Here is a 12,172-nt window from a genome sequence, read left to right as displayed (position 1 = left end):
GGCACCACAGGCTGCAGCCCTGACTGAGGCAGACTCTACATCCTGGAGAGGGACCAGCACCATGTGGGGACACAGACCCCCAGGTCGCACAGGGTCATGGGCTTGTGCTGTGCAGGTAACAGACCCCTTCCTGGCTTTCCCAGGGATGGATCTGACTGGGCTACCCTCCTCAGGTCTGAGCCTGATCCAGCAGCTTTGGGTTGACATCCCAGCCTGGCTGTAGCCCACCCTGACCATCATCTGACACCAGCATCTATAGGTACAAGCCACACTGGACTCCCTTGGGGAAGGTGTGAGGTAGGGAGGTGGATAAGACCCTAATACACTAATGTTGTTTGTGAGTTCTGACACTGTAATAGACTATACTATAGGGGAACATGGTGGCTATGTTAGCATTGCTTTCCATGAAGCCTGATTATCAAAAGCCACAGCTACTTCTCCTTTTTCTTGTGGTTTTGTGGATGGTTTTGAGCCCCCAGTATTCTTCTCTATCAGAAGTAAATCTAATTGTAAATTTCAGGTGATGTGGGTTTTTCTCTCTTCAGTCCGAAAATCTGAGTCCTGGTTGGTCTTTGACAACCAAATGGACCTTCAGGAAACAGCCCATCAATCACATTTGCAATGATACTGAATTCAGTGCATATGGCTGAGTGTGCTGTCTTTCAGTATTCGGCATTTTTCTAGTGGATGCTATTTACCAAGAAAACAACAAATCTCAAAACAATGATAAATTTCTAAGGAGGGAGAAGCCAGACACATATTTCTTTTCCCCTCAGGACAGGCAAAAAGAAATAATCTCCTTAGGGGCAATAGGAAGCCTGTTGTACTACATGTGAATTTTTGAAGCTTGGCTGTTAAATTCTATTGGTTTTGCTTCTCTCACATACCAGAGAGAGTTAGTGAGAATGTCTGTGTCTAATTCTGAGATTTTATCAGGACATGACCCAGTGTCTGCTGGCTGTGGCCACTCTCCTGGGCACTTGCCCCTTGGTTGACTGCACAGGAACAAGAAAAATGTGGTTCCCAAAGGACAGGGATCTACCAAGGAAACAAGGACATGACTTACTGCTGCTGTTCCTCTTGCTGAAAGCTTTCTAGAGGACTTCACCGATTAACCTCACAACAGCTGCATGTGACACAGCTGGACTTGATGCAATGATGATCCCAAATGGACCTTAGGAAACATCTAGTTTACACAAAGTCCTAAGTTTTGCTGGTTTACTGGGATAATACAGATATATACAGCAAGCACTGCCCTGAGGATGGTGGTTCCTGGAAAAGAATCTGCCAGGGAACTCTGGGCCAATGAGTTCCAGCTGAAAAAACACCCTGGGTGACAGCACCCATTCCCAGAACACCAATAGTGTTACACCATAAGGCAATTGTGCTTGTCTGTCTAGGCAAACACAGAGGGAGAGACTCTGTAAAGCACAGACTTGAAAGTGGAATCGCCCAGGAGAGCTGCAACAGCCCAGGGAGTCAGGACTCATGGAAGCTTGAAGTTGTGCAAGAGTTTGTGAGCTGAAAAGAGCTTGGTGGTGACATCTGCAGGGACAGGAGACTGGGGGAGTGTGAGCATCCTCCAAACGCAGAGCACTTAGGGAATTCTCTCCCATACCCAAAGACCCTACCTGAGCTCAACAGAAACAGGAACAAGACTCCTCCATCCATCTCCAGGAAGATCCTCTTATCCTCATACTATCCCCATTGTTTCTGTCAAGTGCTTCCCATCCTAAAAGGCACTGATGAAGAGCAGCTCTGAGCAGGAAAGGCTTGGAGAAGAAAGAGAACACTTCCAGGTTCAGAAGCTTGTCTGATCTGGAAACTCTACTGGTGGGATTCAACAGCAAGAATGTTGCAGCTGGATCAGTTCAAGGTAATAAGAAGAGAGATTTTTGGAAGTATTTAAAAGATATGTAGAAGTGGTACTTAGAGACATATTTTAGTGGTGGGCTTATTGTGCTGGCTTAGTGGTTAGATTTGATGATCATAGAAGTGTTTCCCAACATAAATTATTCCACAATTTGAAAGAGAAAGTGATGCTTGATGAGAGCAGCCTAAGGTAGCCTTGGGCACATTAATCAGAGCTGTGTGTTCTTCAACATCCTCCCCTGAATCTGGAAGGAGAGAGACAAACACGAGAATGTTTTGGAGGTGCTTGTGGGAGCAGGGCTATGGGAGCCTGAGGTGGCCAGGGAAAAGGCTGGACTAAGACACCTGGGAGACAGCATGGAGCCTGTTTGTGGGAAGATGTGTGAGAATCAACACTGAGGCTGGTGGGATGCTCTTTTTCCAAAGAGGAAGCTTCTTGCACCACACGTGATTTCCCTGTGTGTCTGTCTCATTTCCGTGTGAGCACCTCTCCTGTGTGGGGTTGAACAGACACCTTTCCTGAGCAGCTCACACTGAGTCCTGCTCAGAGACTTCATGCCAGGATGGCCCTGCCAGGACTGGCTCTTACATTCTGTCTGGCCCTTGCTCTTCAACTACTTGCACAGGGACAGATGTGCTGTGGTCCTATAACTCCGTGGGTACATAAGGAAGGAGGTAAGAGTGGACTGTGCCTCTCTCTTACAAAAATGGTTTTGCTGCTCCTCTACCTGCATATTTGCTACATGGCCTACTGTACTCAGCCCATAGCTGAGGTTATGGGAGGGCTGAAGCTGGTGTCTGCATATGCCTGAGACACTCAGGCATCCTTCAGGTTGTGGTAGGACAAAGCTCTGTTTGGGATGGAGGGCAGGAAGCCTTGGTGTTCTGGGAAATTTCCATGAACATGGGACTTGCAGTGTTCTTCTAGGAAGAGGGTAGTGTTGCTGGGAGCAGGAGGTGGCCAGGTCTTGTTAGGCAGAAGACAGATGAATCCAGAGCAATTAGAGCAGTGATGGCCTTTCTGGGAAGTTCAAGCAGCACTCCTGTCACAGGTGATGATGGTGTTCATCAAAGATGTGGGGAGCTGTGAGTTCTGTTATCTGAGATGCCTGCTCCCATAGTCCCTGGGATTGAGGGAACTGTAGTTTGGTGGGATTGTTCACATCAAGAGGCTTCTTCTGTGCTTTCTCCATACCAGGAGGGGTAGGGACAGCTCCTGGGTCTCTGCTAGGCTCTTCCTACAAAGAATGTGGGCTTTCCTGTGGTGATTATGTGCTGTGCCCTGGGCTTGCTGGTACCTATTGAGGTCTCCGTGGGGCACAGCATGGCTAGGCCACCTGAGCTGTGAATGTTGTCTCTTTAGGGAAATGGGAGCAGAAGTGGCTAGTCAAATCATCAGATGGATCATGAGTCATACTGCCCATCACTGGTGGCCCAAGGGATGCTGCTCCTCCAGCAGTGGGCAACTCTCAGCTATCTAGGGCAGGATGGAACCTCTGGTCTGTACTCATGTCTGGGACAGACCCAAGAGGATCCTGGCTGTCACCCTTGGGCAGGATGTATGTTACTTTAGGGTGTTTAATGGCAGGAGGGGGAATGTGTGTGAGGGGGATGCCTGATGAGGCTTGGACCAAGCCAAGGGTTTCATGTCCGTCAGGTAGTTTTCTGTCAGTGAAGTGTGTGCTCTGAGGACGCTGGGAGAGACCCCACTGAGGGGGGAAATATTTCATGTCTGCACCATGTGGTCTAAAAGGATGGTGACCACTGTCGTTTGGGGTGGAGATCTGGGAAGAGGGTTGCGATGATGGCATGGAAACCCGCTGCCAGAAATGGGAAGTGGTGAGTGCAGGCTATCAGGAAGTAGGCAGTTGCAGCTCAAGATAAGTGCTTCATCCTCCTTCAGCGAAGGCCACCCCCATGCCCACTGTCTCCTCATGGACTTGTTTTGCACTGAGTGAGAACATCTAGGTGACATGTCTGCCAGGGCAGGACAAGGCACTCATTTTGGGTGAAGTGCAGAGGCTAAGCTGAGCACACTGAACAGGATGTGAGCTTTGTGGCCACTGATGTGAACTTAAGTGGTTTGAGGGACAGACTCTGGTTGAAAGCTTCTTTCACCAAGTGTGGAAAAGGCTGATTAACACACAGTCAAAGTATTTGATTTATTTACAGTTCTGCACAGAAAGGTGTGCCAGGTGGCAAATCCACACAGCTAGCACACCGAGGCAGACAAAAACAGATATACTGACACAGACACAATCTTTGGCTATTAGTGTATCTTACTGAAGTCAATGCTTGCCTGTGTTACTATGACTCATCCTTTCCCTCTTCACTGTAAAAGCACAGTGTTCCAGGAAATTGTGCTACATGGTAGGAGAGTGGTGGTCTTTTAAGAGAAGGAGGCAAATGAACTGAGAACGTGGGGTTTTTACTACAATTAAGAGCAAGGATTCATCACTAGGGTGATGAATAACATAACATAACTTGTCAAAAATTGGGTGTTTTCTAACTCACAGGTAAACATCCTGGATGAGAAGGGTGTTATTTTTTTGTTTTTCCCTTTTCAAGGACTTAGACGATTCATTTTCTCTCTGCCTCATTCCTGTAGCTGTTGCTTCCATAGCAGAATTGCTTTGTTATTTCTCTTGTTATCTGCAACTTTACTCCTGCTATTCACCATTGCTGCTGGCAGTCACTTCATGGGACCAAGCTGCAGAGTCTGGGATGGCAGCAGTGACTCTCTGGGTGTGGTGCACTCCCGCAGCCCCTGTATTTGTGGGAGAGAGCAGCATTGCCCAGACTGCTGGGTCCCTCTGGCTGGGGTGTCTCTGCAGCAGAGGGTGGGCAGGAGGGCCTGTGGATAACCCTCCTGCACTGCCCCTGAGGGTGTGAGGGGGATAAAGCATCTGGGGGATGGGGCTCATCCTGGGAGGTGCCATCTCTGCCACCCCTCTGAAGAGAAAGGGACTGGCAGCCCTCCGGATGGAATGTCCTCATCCTCAAGGATGAGGACCTCCTGGAGCCCAGGGACCCTCAGGCTCTGCCTCCTGGCCTTTGCACACAGGAAAATGTAAAGCTCCCTCTGGCTGGGACCCCAAAGTGCAGTTTAACCCAAAGAAGGACAAGTATGCTTTGAACGAAGTGGTGCAGCTCAGCTGTGCTGGGGAGTTTGTGCCATCCAGCCCAGAGATCCAATGCATTTCCAGAGGGGCCCAGATGCTGTGGAGTGAGACTGCCACCTGCAAAGGTAAGCACAGCCCTGCACCACCCTGACCCAGGGTCCTGAGCTGGTGGCAGACCCTCTGTCACCTGGTAACACACATGACAGAGCAGGAGTGGGAGACCTGAATGCTTTGGCTTTCCCCCATGTCCTGGCAGTGACAATGCTCTTTTTGTCTCAGCACCTTGCTGTAGGCACCTGCTGGGGTCTGTGTTCCAGGGGAGAAGAATCCTTCCCAGCCAGCGTCCTCTTGCCTCAGCATGGAGTAGGAATAGCTGCAGGGGTTCTGCTTTTTTGCCTGGAAAGCTTCTCTAGGGTTTGGCCTGTCTCTGGTGAGGGAGGCTGTTACTGCAGCATGGCTCACCTGCACACAAGGGAGACAAGAAAATGGGGGCTCAAACACCTCATGCAGGGGGTGGAATCCAAGGGAGGCTTGTGAGTCCTGGAGATGGGGTGATGAGGAGCCCTGTGTGCTTGGAGAGTGCCTGGGCACATGACACTCATATGTGTCAGGGTGAATAGTCAGAGTCATGAGAGATCTGTCCCAAGTCTCCTCTCATAACCTCCCAAAAGTACTCCTCACCCAATTTTACCTCTGACAGAAAGCAAATGCCAAAGGCCTGTTTGGTGGGACCCCAGACTCCAGCTGGCACCAGCCCGTGACACTTACACAGAGAAGGAAGAAGTGACTCTGACCTGCAGCAATGGTTTCCAGCCATCCTTCACCCATATCAAATGTGCAAACAGGGTTCAGCAATTGAATTATTCTGTATCTCTAAAGGGAGACACGTGGCTGGGGAGAAACGACAGTGGTGTGTGGATTCAAGTTCAGGGGAACATAGTGTGCATTGGTAAGTAGGGTGTCAGGAAGTGCTTCCTACTGAGCTCTGTGGTCAATTTCTGCCCTGTTCATCCATCCCCAAGCTTCCATCATCACTGGGATGCAATTCTGATGCCATGTTGGGGCCACTTGGATCCTAGGCATTCGATACCTGAGACCATTCCCCTGCTGAATTCTGGCACATCCTTGTCCACCATCTGCCTGGACAGGCACCAGCCCCAGCTGACACTCACTCACAAGGAAAGCCCCGTCCCACCCAGCCTTGCCAAGGCGTCCCATCGTAGCAGATGGATGTGTCACCTTCCTGCTCCTTTTGGGGGCTAGAGGGGCTGCTCGAGATTGCTGAAGCTCCACCATATACCCTGCTTCTCCTTGAAACCTCTTAGCCCAACTAAGACCTACTTTCACCTCTGCCAGAAACATGCCAAAAACCCCACTGGGGCTTCAGACTCCAGCTGGAACCAGACCAGGAGAGTTACAAGAAGAATGAAGAAGTGATGCTGAGCTGTCCCAGGGGTTTCCAGCCACCCTTCAGCCATGTCAAATGTACAGGAAAAACTCTGTCTGTTATCAATGGAAAGCCTGTATACAGAGAGGCTTGGAATGGAAAGGACAGCAGAGGCCATTGGATCAACATTCAGCCCAAGTTCAGGGTACAGTGCCGTGGTAAGGAGGCATCAGGAGCATTCCTGACTGCCCTACTCTGCCGTTCCTGGGCAGGGAAGGCAGCCTGTGGGGACACAGGAAGCTTCTGGCTCTGTGCTGCCTGGGGAAATGGCAGGTGATGTTGAAGGCAGCTCCTGTGTCTGCCCTGTGCCTGCTCTGGGGTTGCAAGGGTGCCCTGGTGGGGAGATGGCTGATGCCAGCTTTAGTCCCTGAGGGCCCTGGCAGGAGGCAGTTGTGGCACAAAGGTCCCTGCCTTGATACAAAAGTGGCCATTTTGGCAGTAACTAGCACTGCCCCGGCACAGGAAGTCAGGGACCATGCGGGGCTTCAGGATGCGTTCGCGGGGGGCTGGGTGGTGTGTGGGAGACACAGGTTTCCTCAAGGGCTTCTGGAAAGGGCATGTGCCGAATAGTCAGGGCTATAGTGTTGCACGGCTTACAAGTGCTTGTGGCACAGGTGGCAAGGGTAAAGGCGTGGCCCCCTCCTAGTGTGCTGGTCTCCCCTCCCTGTTGCATGCTGCCACTGCAGAGCCAGCTTTGAGGCCCAGACTTTATTATGCTTTCTCATGAGGAATCAGGGTGTTTTCATCCTGCCTGAGGGACAAACAGGGCACCAGAGTCTCTGGGCAGGGCTTTGTGTGCCCTAATGGGTTCCTCTCAGTCCCTGACTCCAGCTCCTCCTGGCTCTTCCCAGGAGATCTGAGGGAAGAAGGTTGCAGTCCTTTTTGTCCTCATCCTTGCCAAGAATTGATGGGGAAGGGCTGGTCTTTGGAGTGCCCTGGAGCTCACCTCTTGCCCTGATGGGCCAGGGAGGGGCATGCCCTGCTCCACCCCCTGGCATGCCCTGCAGAGCCACACTAACCAGCTAACAGCTTCCCATCTTGTTGGTGCAGAGAAATGCCAGAAGCCCCAGTGGGACTCCAGACTTATCTTTGACCAAGAACAGGGGACCTTCAACCCTAATCAAATGGTGAAGATAAGGTGCCCTGAGGGGTACCACCCTCCACTCATGGAGATCAAATGTGTGACTTTGAAGCCAAGGGAAGGTTCAGTGATTCCTCACAGTGGCTGGATAGTGAGGAATGGCACAGACGTCTGGCGCCTTATGACAGAGAATTTGACCTGTGTGGGTAAGTGATCAAGCCAGACACCCTCCTAGTGCTCTCAGTCTGTCTTCCCTAGGCATGGAGGGCAATTCTGCATGTGTGGCACAGTGTCAGTGATCTGTGCTTGGGGTGGTCAGGGCATGGCAGAGAAATCCAGAGAAAATTCTGGATGCATCCCAGGTTTACGACTGTGCTGTTGGCAATGTGGCATGTGTAGGCTGGGAGAAGGCAGAATGTCCTTGTCCACTCTGTGCTGGGAACAGGCAAGTGAGGGAATGGTGGGGTTGATGGAGTTTGGTGTCAAGGCTTGGAGGGGAAGGGAGGGAGTGATCTTTTTGGAATGTTCCCTTCACAGATGTCCTCCAGGTTGTTCCTGAGACCCTGAAGATTTCCAGCACCAGCATCAAACTGAACTGGACCTGCAGGCTCCCTGACATGTGCCAGCATATTCGGGCCAGGTGCCGGCGGGAGCACCATTCCTCTTCAAACTGTAAGGCTGAGGAGGTGAAGGGAGAGGAGATACTACAAGGCCAGGAGGGAACTTTCACCTGCTCCCCTCTGCAGCCCTTCACTGTCTACAGTGTCACCATCTCCCTGCTGCCTAGCACAATCCTGTACACACGGCTCCTCACAACAAAGGAAATGGGTATGTTTACAAGAAACGTCAGGATGACCTGAAGCTCAGCCAGAGCATCTGCTCTCTGCTGTGAGGTTCCTGGGATCAGATCTGCTTGCAGCCTGTGGGGATCTGAGGAAGGGCACTACAGCAGGGTATTCCCCTTCCTCATCACACCGTTGCTGCTGCAGATGCAAAAGCAGCCTTTGTGAGGGACAAATAATTGCTATCCATGCATGATCCTGTTCTCCTGTGCTTCCAGTGCCAGACAAACCAGAGAAGCTGTGGCTGGATCCCAGCAGGGGATCCATCAGGTGGAAGGCACTGCCCTCCTGCAAAGGGAAAATCATTGGATACCAGGTACCAGGAGTCCATGGAATGCCCATGATCCCCCTCACTTTTTCTGGAGCTCTGCGCAGGCACCCTGAGGAGAGGTGTGAGCCCTTCTTGGCCAGGGCCCACAGGCTGTACACTGGTGGTGTTCCTGGTAGGGCCAGATCCCCTCTTGTGCCAGCCAGCAGTAGCAGCCCCTCTCCACAGAGTTGCCCAGTGCAGATGCAGGATGTTGGTGCTACTGTCTAGCAGCTCCCTGTCCTTCCTCCAGCTGAACATCACCACCATGAGAGCAGAGGACAGCAGCTTCCTCGAATTCAGTCAGGTGTTGGTGAACCAGTCTGTCTCTGAGTATGTGCCACCTCATCAGATGTCTGGCAGAAAATACTTCGTGACAGTGCAGGGCCTGACAGCAGCTGGGGCTGGGGCTGCATCAGAGGTGCAATTCGAAATCTACGCCAGGGGTAATGGTTGTTCTTCCCTGTGTCTGTTTGGGAAGGCCTCTAAGGGGGTGAGTACTGATTCCAGAGGAGCTTCCAGAGCTGTGTGTGCAACCATCCTGTCCCAGCTCAGACAGGGGTGGGGAGTGTGGGCACCTGGCTCAGCACTGGGCATGGAGCTGGGTGAGTCCTTCCTTGAGGGCTTTCATTGGCAGGTCTGCAGAGGAGTTGCACCGCTTCAGCCACTGTTTGTGCCTTTGACCTGCCCCCTCTACTCTTCCACTGCAGAAGGTGACACCCATTCCTGCATTTGGGTGCACAGGTGGCTCAAGGTCAGAGAGCACAGGACTGCTGAGGCTGGGTCTGTGTCCTCCTGCTGTGTGCAGGATGGTTGAGCAGACTGCCAGACCCTCCAGCTGGGGCCATGGGACAAGGCCCTGTGCTCCAGAGCCTTCCTCTGCCCTGCCCAAGGAGATGTGCAGGCAGTGGAAGACTGTCTCTGCCGTAGTCAGGGCAGCAGGGTCTGGACACGCATTTCTACACACGTGCAGACACCCAGCAGCAAGGCTGGGGCCACTGCTGGTGCACAGCCCAGGCTGTGACACCCACTCCTCTCTGTGTGTTAGTTTCAGGGCAGCCTTGGCCTTGGTCAGCAGTCATTGTAGTGGTGGTGGTGGTGGTGGTGGTCCCCTTGGCTGCTGGGATCCTCTGGTTCGTGCTCTCCAGGTGAGTGGCAGGAGATTTTGAGTCTTGGCTCTGTCTCAAGCCATACTATGCTGTGGGTGGATGAGGACAGAGAGGGTTGCCCAGCTGCTCCCACCCTTCTCTGGGTGCAGAAGATGCAGCTGCCTGGTTGTAACACAAATGGGCTCTAGGGCTCGTGGCTGGGGCTCTAAGTGACTTCCTCAGGGCTGGGACAGGGGCCATGTGTGCAGAGAGACCCTCTCCCCTTGTTGCTGTTGCCACCACTGCTGTCCCCTGGGTTGCAGGTGGGCAGTGCCTGCCAGGGCAAAGGGAGGGTGTGCAGAACCCTTCATGCCACTGCTGCTGGGTTCAGCAGGGTCTGGCCCAGGTCAGCCTCTCCCTGATTCAGGACTGCCCTTTGCCTTCCCAGAAAAAAGAGGGCCTTGCCCAGCAAAGCTGAGGATCACTACACAGGTAAGATTCCCAGCACAGAGGGGACTGTAGGGCTGGAGCTGGGAGGGGAGCAGGTGTGTTTCAGGAGGGCCTGGTGGCATTCTGAGGCATTCCAGGCAGCCCAGCTGGCTTTGGCTGACCTGTTGGACCAACATGTCCCACATCTATTCCCAGCTGAGACCCTGCTCAGTAGCCTCTTCCAGCAGCTCCTGGCTGCTCAGGGTCTCCCTGAGGTGCCAGTGAGGGTTGGGAACTGCTCCTCCTTCTCACTCTTTCTGGTGTAGGCAGCAGCTCTTCCCAGCCCTACTGTCCTGATGGTGTGCACTCCAGGATGATCTGCAGCCCCCAGTGATGTTGCCTGCCTGAGGCTGCCCTGCTCCTCCCACAGCCCTCAGGTCCCTCAGGCTGTTTCTGTCCTCTTGTCCCCCCAGAGCTCCAGCCCTACGAGAATGTACATGAGGATAATTACTGTGTGATCGAGGCTTTTCTTGAGAAAGATGCAGGTAGGAAATGGGTTGTCCTGCCTGTGACCCTACATGGCACAGAGAGAGGGGACTGTCAGCTATGATCGTGTGTCTGAGCTCCTCATGCTGCCAAGGACATGTAGCAGCCTCTGCCCTGGGTTCTCTTGCTCCCCCCAGGCAAATGTGGCCAGGTTGGAGAGCCATTTCCCAAGCCCCTGCCTGTTCTGGAATCGTCAGGAGAGTCAGAGCAGGGAGGAAGAAGAGCAGCTGGAGTGAACATCTGAGGCTCAATGGTGATGGCACTTCCCTTCTTGAGGCTTGGTCGTCCACCACCAGAAGCAGAACAATGAATCATCTCATGGGTTATTGCTTCTCCCCAGGTTTTCTTCTTCAAGCTCCAGAATCCTGTCACAGCACAGGAACAGCTCAAGGCATGGAATGACCTGCTTGTGCCAGCAAGGATATGTCCTGGTAGTTCTCCAGTGCTCTGGCATAGCCACCTCACAGTGTCTTGGTGCCTGCAAATGTCTGCTGAGAATGGAGGAGCTCACAACTCCTCTTTCCACCCTGTGTCCTTGTGTTACTCTAGACCCTGTCTTCTGCTTGAGTTAGGCCTAGCTGTGCTGCCCTAGCCACTCTACTGCTGTGTCTGGAACAACCAATAAATGGTTCTGGTTTCAAGGGCTGCCTGGCCCACAAAAGCATCGCACCTTGTCATGGGTCTTCTTTGTTTTGTGTGGGAAAGCCTTGACCCCATAAATCTTCATGGAGGAGCTTGGAGTAGGCTTTTCCAGCCCGTCAGTTCCAAGGAAACACACCTGGGATGCTGCGTGCTCCCAGTGCAATGTTTTGGGTGGTTTTCCTCCCCACCCTATAGCTAACACTACCTCCACTATGCATAGCTGGACCTCTGTGTTGGTCTGTGTCCTCCTTTATGGGTGTTGGTGCTTGTCTCCCATTTCGTGAGGTGAATTGGCACAGGCCCTCTTGGGACATCTGTGTCCTGCAGCCTTTGGGATTCTGCTGGCTCTTGGCTGGGGCTGCTGTCCCATCAGTTCAAAGAGTCACTGTCTCCCACTGTGTGGATTGCCAGTGCCCAGTGCAGCCTTGGATGCTGAGGCGCAGTCCAAAGGCTCTCCTTGGTGGGGGGTGCACTGCTGGCAAATGGGGCGATCAACCTCTTTTCAACACACAGCTCTGTGTGTTGCCTGTAATGTTTCCATCTCCTTCTGCCCTTGGGTGCACAGGCTCTCCTGAGTTCCCTGGACTCAAGTGTGACAGGCTGGTTCTGGTTGTGCTTTTTACAGCCCTGAACACAGAACTGTCATGTTTTTTTACTTCAGTGTTACCTCTCTCCCCTGTCATACCTGCCAATACCCAGTGCAGCCTGGGGGCTGAGGGGCAGCCTGAATACTCTCCTTGTTGAGGAGTACACTGCCAGAACAGAGAGCAACCTCTCTCTTCTCCAGCTTTTTTAG

General features: G+C 52.5%; 1 protein-coding gene across 1 annotated transcript; it reads left to right on the top strand.

Annotated features, from left to right (window-relative positions):
- The first annotated feature begins 5,088 nt into the window (after positions 1-5,088).
- LOC136373860 (uncharacterized) lies at positions 5,089-11,306 on the top strand. Its single transcript, XM_066338874.1, has 9 exons — positions 5,089-5,119; positions 6,351-6,599; positions 8,060-8,350; positions 8,583-8,680; positions 8,925-9,117; positions 9,726-9,819; positions 10,208-10,251; positions 10,662-10,733; positions 11,284-11,306. The coding sequence occupies exons 1-9, from the start codon at positions 5,089-5,091 to the stop codon at positions 11,304-11,306; spliced, it is 1,095 nt and encodes a 364-aa protein (XP_066194971.1).
- Positions 11,307-12,172: the final 866 nt, after the last annotated feature.

Source organism: Sylvia atricapilla, chromosome Z, assembly GCF_009819655.1.
Source record: "Sylvia atricapilla isolate bSylAtr1 chromosome Z, bSylAtr1.pri, whole genome shotgun sequence".
Lineage (NCBI taxonomy): Eukaryota > Metazoa > Chordata > Aves > Passeriformes > Sylviidae > Sylvia > Sylvia atricapilla.
Note: the sequence above shows the minus strand (reverse complement) of the source record. Positions and strands in the feature narration are given on the sequence as shown.

What these genes read in the sequence shown, in the direction of transcription:
- LOC136373860 (XM_066338874.1), top strand. Translation starts at nt 5,089, where the DNA reads ATGCTGTGGAGTGAGACTGCCACCTGCAAAG. An exon ending in ATTCGAAATCTACGCCAGGG is followed by an intron (nt 9,118 to 9,725) that starts GTAATGGTTGTT and finishes TGTTAGTTTCAG; the next exon opens with GGCAGCCTTGGCCTTGGTCA. An exon ending in CTCTGGTTCGTGCTCTCCAG is followed by an intron (nt 9,820 to 10,207) that starts GTGAGTGGCAGG and finishes TTGCCTTCCCAG; the next exon opens with AAAAAAGAGGGCCTTGCCCA.